Raw genomic sequence first — 12,552 nt, 5'->3', positions numbered from 1 at the left:
AAAAAAAAAAAAAAAAAACAAACAAACAAACCCCCATCAATAAGAACATGAATAGGAAAAAGTTTGAATCTTTGTCTCATACCAATCATTGCAAGATCTATGGCTAGAGTTGCAGGGTTTGTGTCTTTGCAAATTTGCAGATGTTCTAAGAGGAATTGCAGCGGCTCTAAGGGAATTAAAAGTGTGTATGGCGCCAGAGGTTGCTCGTGGTGAAGAACAGAGCCCTCTGTCAGAGCTAAACGAGATGATGATTGGTTCAAGTCTTTTGCTGGAGCTCAACGAGAGAGGGAGAGTGGTTCCGTCGGCGGGGTTTAGGGATGTAGCTTTCCATTGACGATAGATATTGTTATTTAAGCGGATTAGGGATTTGTGGTTTGTGAGAATTGGGGAAGTCAGAATTTTATCAGTTAATGATTTTGTTTTTAAAAAAAAATCTGCTTAGCTACAACAAGAAGGTAACGAGAGAGAAGGAGCTTCCAAGGGTATAATGGACAAACAGTAAGTCAAATGTGGGTTGCAAGTGGAATGTGTTCTTTAGTGTAATTAGAAAGTCAAAATGTGTCCTCCGATGTAAAAGCTTACTAAATTTAAATAGTGACAAAACATGCTTATTGTCATATCATCAACTATAGCTACAGTTGTGTTTGAATATATCTGTGACAGTGAGGTGGAGGCGGAGGAGGTGGATGTACCATGGACATGGAAAGTGTATCACTTATTGCATGCACAAAACTATATAGGCTCTGGTTGTTGTTTGTAGCTTAAATTTTATTTGTTCATGCTATGAGTTACAAGTTACAAAATCATAGCAATGCATGTTTTAAGATGAAAAACAAAACTCCAAAGCTGAATCTAGTTTTTATAACATTTTCCTATTTTCTATTTTTTTGGAAATTTTCTAACAGTTAGAGAACAAAGAGGAAAATGTAGACCCCAATATGACAACCAGGATAAACATTTATATATATATATATGAATAGATGATAACACAACTATGTTGCTGTGAACTTTTTAATTTACTGGTGGTATGATCTAAACTTAATACATGAATCACTCATCAGACATTATAATATGTAATGTACGAATGTGGAAATACCATATAATACCGCTGAAGACAATAAGAAGCCAAAAGAGAGAAGATCAAGGTCACACAAATGTGGAACATGTTAAATTACAATGGTTCATCGGTAGAAAATAAAAGAAAGAGAAAACTAGTCTGATGAAGCAGAAAACAAACTTTGGAAATAACAAACAAAACCTACGGACTTGTTAGTTCCGAAGAGTAACTCATAAGATTTAGTATGGAGATCATGTATCACCACTTACCAGTGGTTGATAGAATCCACGACCACGAAGTAACAACTTGTTCTTCTCCGAAAATGCTATTGCTAAGAGTGTGCATTCTCCGAACCAATTAAGAGTTTTGTTGAGATCTATCGAACACATTTTCTTCCATGTCTTGATGTTGCCACCTGAAGAATCCAACAACCATATATCTTGGGTGGGCCAGTTAGTTTCGCATACACCAAGCAGTTATCGAGGATACATATGCTGATGCTATAAGGATCATCATGTGCATGGACAAAAGGAGATTTACAGATGACTTGGAAAGTTTCGGTGTGAAGATCGAAAGATAATACTTTGGTTTTTTCACACGCTATTAGGGAATATACGATAATTTCCAATTCTGTTAGGGTGTTTCCATATCTGTTTAGGAAATATCCAATGTGTAGAATATTTACCAATTCTTTGTCGAGTCTCTTGTATAAATACATTGTCTTGTACATTCCTGTTAAATAAGAAAGTCTTTTCAGAATCTAGAGTGCTAGATTTACATGGTATCAGAGCAGAAAGTTTCTGAGATCTAAGTTTTTTTTTTCTGTGTTGCATCAAGGTTTCGAAGTTCGGATATTTGAAGCTTGTTCGTGGTTGTGAATTCGAAGTTCGAGTTCAGACAAGTCAAAGATGGTTGAAGGGGTGAAGAATCGGTGATTTCTAAAAGCTCTACTTCGTGTGAGAAAGGTGTTGAGGCCTCTGTTTCTACTCCGTATTCTCTCTATGCTTCGGATAATCCAGGGGCAATGATTACGTCGGTGACGTTAACTGGAGAGAACTACAATGAATGGTCAAGTGAGATGACTAATGATCTTCGAGCAAAACGGAAGTTAGGGTTCATTGAAGGTACCATACCGAAGCCACTAGCTAGTGATTCGAACCTTGAGCTCTGGCTTTCCGTTAACTCTATGATTGTTGGGTGGATTCGTACCTCGATCGAACCACGAGTTCGCTTAACTGTCACGTTTGTTCAAGACTCGTACAAGTTGTGGGAGAATCTCCGGAAGCGTTTCTCAGTTGGGAACAAGGTCCACGTTCATCACTTGAAAGAACAGTTGGTTGTCTGTCGACAGGAGGGTTTGTCTGTTATTGAGTACTATGGTCGATTGTCAAAGCTTTGGGAGGAGCTTGACATGTACAAGCCACTTCCATCGTGTTCGTGCTCTGCAGTTGCAGAATTTGAAAAAGATAGAGAAGAAGAAAAGGTTCATCAGTTCGTAATGGGGCTAGATCAAGCTCGTTATGGAGGCATGTGTCAAGGCATTATCTCATATGATGCTGCTCTTGACATTGGTGAAGTTTATGCCAAGTTAATTAGAGAAGAACAACGTCTCAATTCGGTGAAAAAAAGAGAGTCACAACAAAACGCAGTGGGTTTTGCGACAAAGAAGGAGCTCAGATCTGATCAACTAACGCCAATAACAGAGTCTGGGAGGCGAGAACGTGGTGCTCAGTGTTCTAAATGTGGTCGTACTGGGCATGAGAAAGCTACGTGTTGGCAGCTGGTCGGCTTTCCGGATTGGTTGGAAGATCGCTCAGCAAATAGAGGTGGTGGTGGAAACAGAGGAGCTTCTCGAGGAGGACGTGGTCGTGGAAGTTATGATCGAACAAGAAACAATGGAGCAAGAGCTCATGCGAAAACTTCCAATGCATCCTCTTTTCCTCAACTAACGCATGAACAGTGGAGGACTCTCACACAGATGACCAACGAGAAATCAACATCCTCCTCTGATAAGTTGTCTGGTAAGAGTAAACTTGGTGATTTGATACTCGACATTGGAGCATCACATCACATGACTGGAGATATCTCATTTCTTATAAACACAACGAGTATTGTCCCTTGCCCTATTGGGTTTGCAGATGACAATAAGACATATGCTACGCATACAGGACAGTTCCCATTAACTGATCAGATCACGCTTGATCATATTTTGTTTGTGCCAAATTTAAATTATTCCTTGATTTCGGTGTCCAAATTGTTGAAGCAGACACATTGCTTTGCTCTACTAACTGATACAATTTGTTTGTTACAGGACCGTTTTACGAGGACCCTGATTGAAGCCGGTAAGGAACGAGGTGGTGTGTACTACTTCACGGATGTCATGGCTGCTAGAGTTCACCGTGTGTCTTCTCCTGTTGCTACTTCAGCTGATCAACTACGTTGGCACCAGAGACTTGGCCACCCGTCTTCTTCTGTTTTATCAGTTTTACCTATGTTTTCATCCAATAAACTTGCTACCCTAAGTCCGTGTGACACATGTTATAGGGCTAAGCAAACTAGAGAAGTTTTTTATGGTAGTATGAATAAATCGAATGAGTGTTTTGCCTTAATTCACTGCGATGTTTGGGGACCGTATCGAACTCCTGCTTCTTGTGGTTCAGTCTATTTCTTAACTGTAGTTGATGATCATTCCCGTGCGGTCTGGACATATCTAATGCGTGAGAAGTCAGAGGTCCGGGTAGTGTTGCAAAATTTCTGTAAAATGACAGAAAAGCAGTTCGGTAAATCTGTTAAGATGGTGAGATCAGATAATGGTACTGAGTTTATGTGTTTATCACAGTTCTTTAGAGAGAATGGAGTGCTACATCAAACCTCATGCGTCGGCACACCACAACAAAATGGTCGTGTTGAAAGGAAGCATCGTCACATACTGAATGTAGCTCGTGCGCTGTTGTTTCAAGGAAGCTTACCGACAAAGTTCTGGGGTGAAGCTGTAATGACAGCAACTCATCTAATCAATCGCACTCCGACGAAAGTAATCAAGGGTTCTTCACCGTACCAAGTACTATATGGAGAAGAACCGCAGTATAATCACCTTAGAGTATTTGGCAGCTTGTGTTACACACATTTGAGGTCTCGAGACAAAGACAAGTTTGGATCATGCAGTCGTAAGTGTATCTTCGTGGGGTATCCTTTTGGTCAGAAGGGATGGAAAGTTTATGATGTTGACAAGAAAGAATTTTTGATCTCTCGAGATGTAGTATTTTATGAAGACAAGTTTCCCTGGGCTCATCTGTCTGAAGCATCGTCCGTACAATCAGTACCGCCAGTACCTACAGATTACTCTGATTCCGACTGGTTATTTGAATCAACTCCCGTGTTACCAGAAAGGGGGAGCACTACGGAAGTTGATTGTTCAGTACCTACGTGTGTAGATCTTCCAGTCGTAAATGATGTAGCTCCACATGTAATACAGCCACTACAGAATTTGGAAACACAAGTTGAGCCAACGACAGTGTCTCCTACTGAGACTCAACCTGGCTTTGAAACTGTGATCAGTACTCTTCCGGTTTCAGAAAGTGTCCAAGAGCCGTCTCCTGTTGATTCAATCTTGTTAGGACGAGGACAACGTGTTCGTGTGCCATCTGTAAAGCTCAAGGATTACGTCAACTACAATGCTCTGCTTAGTGAAGACACACCTCGTTCCTCTCTGTGCTTCGTCTTCGTCCTCGGGAAACATTCCAGGTACAACTCCGTATCCCTTAGCTGATTATATATCTGATCATGCCTTCTCACCTTCACATCAAGCATTCTTAGCGGCTGTTACCGCGGGTGTTGAACCCAAGAGATATCAAGATGCTGTTAAAGAGAAAGTGTGGCGTGATTCGATGAAACTAGAAATAGATGCTCATGAGGATCAAGGTACATGGGATGTTACCACTCTTCCGCCTGGCAAAACAGTCATCGCTTGTCAATGGATATACAAGGACAAATATAATGCAGATGGAACTATTCAACGACACAAGTCCCGTCTAGTTGCGTGTGGGAATAAACAAGTAGAAGGTGAAGATTTTGATGAAACGTTTGCTCCGGTGGTTAAAATGGCTACCGTTAGAGGTCTTCTACGTATTGCTGCAGCTAAGAATTGGGAGGTTCATCAAATGGATGTTCATAATGCGTTTCTACATGGGGATCTTCAAGAAGAAGTTTATATGTGCATGCCGCATGGTTTCTCCCATCCGGATCCATCTAAAGTGTGTCGTCTACGTAAGGCTATTTACGGCCTTCGCCAAGCACCAAGATGTTGGTTCACAAAGTTATCATCGGCTCTTGAGAAGTTTGGGTTCGTGCAATCCTATTCCGATTATTCATTGTCTACTTACTCTCAAGGAAAAGTTGAAGTTCGTGTGCTTGTTTATGTGGATGATCTAGTCATTGCCAGTAACTTCATAAACTTGCTCGTTCTGGAGAGGGATTCTTTCTATCTCAACGAAAGTATGTATTGGACATTGTGGCAGACGCTGGTCTTCTTGGTGCTAAACCTGCGGGCACTCCTATTGAACAAAATCACAAGCTTCACACTGAGAACTCGCTTCTTCTTCCTGATCCGAAAGTGTATCGTCGTCTTGTTGGTCGACTGGTATATCTCTCTATAACGCGACCAGAATTGTGCTACTCCATTCATTTACTCTCGCAGTTTATGAAGTCTCCTCGTGAAGAACATTTGCGTGCTGCGTTCCGAGCTGTACGTTTTCTGAAAGGGTCTCCGGGTCAGGGTATCCTTCTGAGTTCAAATGACAAACTCGAGCTATCTATATATTGTGATGCAGATTGGAGTTCGTGTCCAGCATCTCGTCGGTCTTTAAGTTCGTATGTGGTTCTACTAGGTGGATCTCCGATTGACTGGAAAACGAAGAAACAGGATACGGTCTCACTCTCGTCTGCAGAGGCCGAGTATCGAGCGATGGCTCAGGCAACTAAAGAGATGAAATGGATAGTCCCATTGGTCACAGATCTGGGTGTGTCCGTTACCAAACCGGTGCCATTCTTTTGCGACAACCAGGCTGCTATACACATTGCCGCCAATCCTGTCTTTCATGAAAGAACAAAACACATTGAACGTGACTGTCATTGTGTTCGAGATGCTGTTAAAGCTGGTCTTATCTCTACTCGGCATGTGCGAACTAAAGATCAGCTAGCCGAAATTTTGACTAAGGCACTTGGCAAACCGCAGTTTGAGTTGTTATTATCCAAGTTGGGTGTTACGAACCTCCACACTCCAACTTGAGGAGGAGTATTAGGGAATATACGATAATTTTCAATTCTGTTAGGATGTTTCCATATCTGTTTAGGAAATATCCAATGTCGGTGTAGAATATTTACCAATTCTTTGTCGAGTCTCTTGTATAAATACATTGTCTTGTACATTCTTGTTAAATAAGAAAGTCTTTTCAGAATCTAGAGTGCTAGATTTACACACGCCGTAAACCAGTAAAGTGACCCATCTAAGTACACGGGGTCATGGTGAACATTTATTCGACAAGGAGAAGCAGGGTGAATGTACCTCCAAAGGCTAGTGCCAAAGTCGAAGACTTCACAAGTGGTATTTCTATCAGGAAAAGGAAATTTTCAAGTCAGTTGATTTTTAGGAAAAGAAAACTCCGTCGCTTTCCTTCTGTGTTTTGGCTTTATCGACATAACATTAATTAACTATATACACTAAAATATATTTTTATAGGAAAAAGTCAAACTTGTATATTTTGGAACATAAAGCAATATTAGATTTTGATTCGCGCTTCAAAAGCGCGGATTTCATTTGGTTATAAACAAAGTTTGATATGAATTAATATTCTATGATTTTTATATTATTATGTTATAAAGTTGTATTATATCAAATAAAGAAATTTGTTAAAAATTAAACAATTTATGAATTAGTTGATGTGAGATTTTGTATGTACACTCTTATAAACTTTCTCTTAGGCATAGGCATTTTTCTCGTATCCAAAAAGCTGAATCGAAACCAACACGAAAATACATGTTCGGGTCCAAAATCGAGTAAAGTACATACTGGCTTTTTTTGGACCCGCAAGTCTCTATTCGAGTCGGGTATCCAAAGTACTTGAATATTTTGCGTATATTATGTATATTTGGGTATTTCAGATTGTTTTGAGTATTATATAATTTTTTAAGTTTTAGATTCAGATTTTCAGTTATAGTTTCGGGTTTGGGTAAAATTTCAAAATTATATTTCGGGTATTCAAATAAAACTTTGGATATTTTTCGTTCTTCAGATAAAATTTTGGCTTTTAGGTATTTGAATATTTTTAGGTATTTGAATATATTTTCAGGTATTTGTTTAGATTTTCGTGTTTTGGCTTTTTCAGGATTTCGGGTACTTTGAGTTTTTTCTAATCCTAAATATCTGATCTGATCCGAACCTATTTTGTACCAAAATTACATATATTTCATAGATATTTTAATTATAGACTCGAGCCAAACCGGATCCAAAATAACATATCCAAACCCAATATAGACTTACATTATTGCATAATAACCATAATGTTAAGTGATAAAATATTTTAGAGAAGAAGTGTATCACATGAAATATTTTACAAAATCTAATTTATTGTTATCTTTAAATATTATTCAAGTTTTTGACGTGTGGAACGATTTTCAAGTGCCTACATTTGTTTCAAAAAAAAAAAAGACTCAAACTTACTAATCAAATATTCAATTTGCAAATCAGCATAGACTCTAGCTTACTTAAATTAAATTGAATTATCTAATGTTCACATGATCATGACTACATTGACTCGTATCCATCAAATGGGTAGTAGTAACAAGAACATGCACTAAACTATATTGGGTTGTGGTTGTTGCTTGTAGTTCAAGTTTAAATATTCCAATTTAAAGAATTCCCGTATCAAAGATAGTTTGTACTCGGGGAATAATTAAAAGAACCAACCATCTTGTACTACTAGCACTAGGCCAAACACTTTGGTTTCATGCTTAAAGTTGAAAAAAGATTGCATCTCTATAAACTTGGTTTAGGGCTTGAAATTTGGAAAAAAAAGAGTGTTGTAAGTTGGGTGGACACACAACGATAACGTGTGGTTTTCCAGGAAACTTTTATCTTAGCTTTCATGCTCCGGCCAGCTTTGTTTTTGCAGAAAAGATACGGTTAATAATTGCCGCCAGGCGAATCCCGCCTTGCGCAAGTCTTTTCTCAACAATGGGTAACCGAGAGAGAAAATACTCATCTGAGAAAGAAAATGTGATAGAAAGCTTAAGAAAGTCTTGTTTCAGAGTGAATATACTGATCAGTGAATGCTAAGAATATACCTCCTATAGTAGTTCCTGGGGTGGCATTCCTATAAGCATACTTGCAGGCAAGATCTATGCTTTCAGATGCATACCTTTAACACATCAAATAACATTCAGAATCAACAATGGTGATATACTGTAAAGACTTTTCTCTCTTCTTTTTCCAGTGATAGTTACAAAAGACAGATTTCACATAAAGATAGTTGCTTACTGATTTGGACATGCTGTTTGGTTAAATTGGCAGGACTTCCACGATGGAACATCATTTGACCAGCCATTCTATATGAAGACAACAATTTAAAAGCAAATGATCACTGTCCAAATAAGGTTGTAGTGTGCTGAAGTTGGATAAATAAATAACATGGTACCATGAGTTTGGCTTGTAGGGCTTGAATCATGACTGGAAGACTTGAATTGTAATATTGTTTGAGAGCAGATTCAATAATCAAGTCATCCCATACCTACAAGTTAAATATATATATAGTTCCAGTTCCCAGTCAGAAAAGATACTTGTTAGCATCAATATGATTGAAAAACAAAACACTTACATTGTGTAAATTTGTTTTGAGATTGTACCAGTGGACTATTATTGTGTTACCACCTTGATCTCCACGAAAACCAGTATGCAGTGGCTGTGAAAAAAATGAAACCAACAATAGATATTAGCTGCTGCAGTTTAAAGGTGGTCTCAATTGCATAACATCACTTGGTTTCTATCGTGATTCATCTGAAGGGATCAATTAACCTGATGGACATCTCCCATATAGTGTGATAAGAACATGAGAGCCTCTGTCAAGTTATCTGCAAACGAGAAATGACAAAGAAAAAGAGAGTCAGTAGTCACATATTAGTAAACTGATACATTATCAGATTTCTACTAAAACGTTACTTACAATGGACTAAACTCTCTGAGTTTACAGAAGCAGATATAAGTTGCCTTGTGTAATTGAAGATTGCTCCTGTCACACACCAGTCCTTTTTCATATGACTGTCGTGGCAGTCCCCTTCACAAGGACATAGATTTGAACTTAGCATATAAAAAAGTTTTAAAAAACGCATATAAATATTTGAAACATAAAGGAAAAAGGATATAAATAAACCCACGACAGTATTGGTAGTTGCATCTGTATTCAGGTGTGTTAACATAATGCAAAGAGCTAGTCCATTGCCATTGCGAGAGGTGTTTAATTTCATCAGGCCATGAGCAAAAAGATGCTAGATCTCCTCCTCCTTGAGAAGATTCAGGGAGAAGTTTCTTCACTGAAGCTACAGTTTCTTCCTCAAAGTATCCCTGACGATTTACAAATGGAAAAGAAAAATCAGTCTTAAGCAAAGATCCAACCAATCCTCCTATATATTAGAAACTAGTTAAGAAAAGTTTGACCTCGGCTATTTTGCAGACAGTGTAATGACCATCTTTCCCCCAACATAGAGCTCCATGTACAAGCTGTGTTAGCACAAGCACACTCGCAACCCACTGTCTCAACGACAACCTCATTCTGAAAATAACTTTTATTTTCAGTGGGTTTGGCGTCGAATCGAGAGAAAACGATTCAAGAAGAAAATAGAAAAAAAGTCAAACGAGTTACCTCAAAAGAAGACTTGATCTTTGCTGGTTCTCTGCTTTGATTCAACTGCTCTACTCTCTATCTCTGCTTACATTGGGTTGTGTGTGATCTAGAAAAGAAAAACTGTAAATTATTCTACTTGCGCTTCCCACGTTTAATTTGTTTAAAGAACTTTTTTTATAAAACTGACAAGACAGTTGTATCCACTATTCACATGCCTAAATCTGAATTGCATTCCCAAAGAACTTTTTTTTTTTGTAACTGAATTCCCAAAGATTTTTTCCTTTACAGTTTGTTTCATGGGTGTAATAAAGAAAAATGGAGGGAGGAGGGAGGTTTCAGTTTGAAATATGAATCTCATAAGTCATAATCAAATGATCCATTGACGAGGGCTACGGCCCATATAAATGAGAAACTTTAAGGTTTCGTGAAGGCAATTATTTAACTGTAGTTTACAAAAAAAAAAAAAAAATTATTTAACTGTAGTGTCATGAATTGTATTTTAGAAAATTCTGAAGTCTAATTCCAATGGTAAAAAAGAAGATACCAGCTTTAGTTGGAACTTGGATCACATCATCAGTGCTAGAGCTGGGTTCGCGGGTCAATCCGCTAACCCGCGGATCGACTCTTTTTTTTTAATTCCAAATTCTGACCCGCATGACTCGCGAAGAAAAAATGATATATCCGCACCCGTCCCGCTAAGATTTATGGGTAACCCGCAGGTAATACTAAATTTAATAAAATTATTATTTGATATATTATTATTTTTTATGAAAAATAATATAAATTATATTTTTGTAATTAAAATTATATAATTTAAAAAATATTTTCTATATTTTTTTTACGAATTTTTGTTTTTTTTTAACAATTTTTTTTTTAATTTTGCAGGTATTCGCGACTCAAATTTGGTTATCTGTACATACCCTGTTTAAAATTGACTTAACTCGCACTTTTACCCGCATGTTGAATTTTTTCAATAGGTCGACCTGCACCTGCCCCGCGGCGGGTGAAACGAGACTAGACTCGCGGATAATCACTCAGATTTCCAGCACTAATCAGTGCTCCTTTCACGACGTGATGAGTCTCCAAATAATAATAATAATATTCTCAATTCAAAGGACAATCTTAAATTTTTTTGACAAAAAAAAAACAATCTTAAATTTCTTTCATTTATATTCCATTTTATCCGAGAAAATTGATATTCTTGGCAACTTCTTTGAAAAAGATAGTATAAACACTATCAAAGAATCTTACTATTGCCTTTTGGTACTTCTTGCATGTTGTGCATCAACCACCAAAACTATGATTCCAATCCTAAGAAACATGCGACACGTGGATTCTTATGTCGGAGATGCCTTTGGAGTAGTAGTAGTGATGGTACGAATGTTAATTATTCATAACATACGGTTGTGGTCAACATTCCATTCGTTTTCCTTGCATGCACTTAAAGTCTAAAACCATGCATGATTAAAAAAAAAACTATGAAATTTCAATTAAAGTAGTCCACATATTTCCCTCTGCATATGACTATAAATACCTTGACCATGAGTAAGGGCTTTGACATGACAAGATAGTTAACAGGAGAGACAGAATAACAAAATGATCACAATGATGATGATTAAGAGAGTCTCTGCGTGTATCAGAGGGTCTTACATGGAAGAATAGAGAATGAGGTTGAGCCAAGGATGACTTGCCTATTTTTACCAACGCATCTAAATTTTGATTCTGGTGCTAGGCAAGTTGGGCTTGGCTCTCTTTCCTTCTCTTCTTTTCGATGTTAGACTCCAGATATCTATCTATCTCTATATTTGATCAACATCATCGTTGTAAATCACTTGTGATCAAGGTTTGTGATTTCATTGAATTATTATGCATCTTTCACTGCAAGAAAACAGCGACATACTGAAGGAAAAAATCGTCGGTATGTCGTCGGAATAACGTTATTCCGACGACATACCGACGAAACAAGTCCTCGGAAATAACTCCTCGAAAATTCATTTTTCCTCGGAATTTCCTCCGAAATTTCCGACGGAATTCCGAGGAAACAAATTTCCGAGGAAATTCCTAGATTTGTGTAGGTTTAGAGAGGATTCGCAGGAGATATCGTCGGAGAGAAGGGGGACATCGCCAGAGAGGAGGGAGAGAGCCGCAGAGGAAGAAGAGAGAAATGGGGAAGAAGAAGCGGCTCGTGGTTATAAAACCTAGGGTCCGACGGATAGTTTCCGTCGGAATTTCCTCGGGATCCTCGAAAGTTCCGACGAAATGTTCCTCGGAATTTTCATCGTGAATTTCCGAGGAACGGAGAGTTCATTTCCTCGGAATTTAAAAAAATATTAATTTTTTTTAAAAAAATAAATTTTTTGAAATTTAAATTCGAAAATATAAAATTAAAATTAAAATAGAAAAAAACATATTATATAATATTCAAATTTTTACAAATAAAAGTAAAACATTCCGAGTTTTTGAAAAAAAAATAAACTACGGGTCATCCACGTTCGGGAACACCTCGTTCGGGTACATCCTCTGCATCATTTGCTGGTTCAGCCTCTGTTGTGCCTCATAGCCCGCCTGTTGAGCCGCCATCTGGGTCTCCAACAAAGATAT

At 37.9% G+C, this 12,552-nt stretch overlaps 1 protein-coding gene and 1 pseudogene across 2 annotated transcripts; both read right to left on the bottom strand.

The window, feature by feature from the left end:
• Positions 1-1,211: 1,211 nt before the first annotated feature.
• LOC106330738 lies at positions 1,212-7,046 on the bottom strand (annotated as a pseudogene).
• A 977-nt stretch (positions 7,047-8,023) lies between these two features.
• LOC106299206 (endonuclease 5-like) lies at positions 8,024-10,049 on the bottom strand. 2 transcript variants are annotated; one of them, XM_013735341.1, is made up of 10 exons: positions 9,970-10,049; positions 9,765-9,889; positions 9,485-9,671; positions 9,274-9,384; positions 9,126-9,181; positions 8,929-9,012; positions 8,749-8,841; positions 8,592-8,659; positions 8,399-8,472; positions 8,024-8,316 (listed from the first exon to the last, which is right to left on the bottom strand). In XM_013735341.1, the coding sequence occupies exons 2-10, from the start codon at positions 9,876-9,878 to the stop codon at positions 8,198-8,200; spliced, it is 906 nt and encodes a 301-aa protein (XP_013590795.1). In that variant the 5' UTR covers positions 9,879-9,889; positions 9,970-10,049; the 3' UTR covers positions 8,024-8,197. The 2 variants fall into 2 exon arrangements, with proteins under 2 accessions (XP_013590795.1, XP_013590788.1); XM_013735334.1 differs by having other exon boundaries at positions 9,765-9,879.
• Between the last annotated feature and the right edge of the window lie 2,503 nt (positions 10,050-12,552).

The sequence above is a fragment of the Brassica oleracea genome, chromosome C1 (assembly GCF_000695525.1).
Source record: "Brassica oleracea var. oleracea cultivar TO1000 chromosome C1, BOL, whole genome shotgun sequence".
Lineage (NCBI taxonomy): Eukaryota > Viridiplantae > Streptophyta > Magnoliopsida > Brassicales > Brassicaceae > Brassica > Brassica oleracea.
The sequence above is the reverse complement of the archived record's forward strand: the minus strand, read 5'-3'. Positions and strand labels throughout refer to the sequence as shown.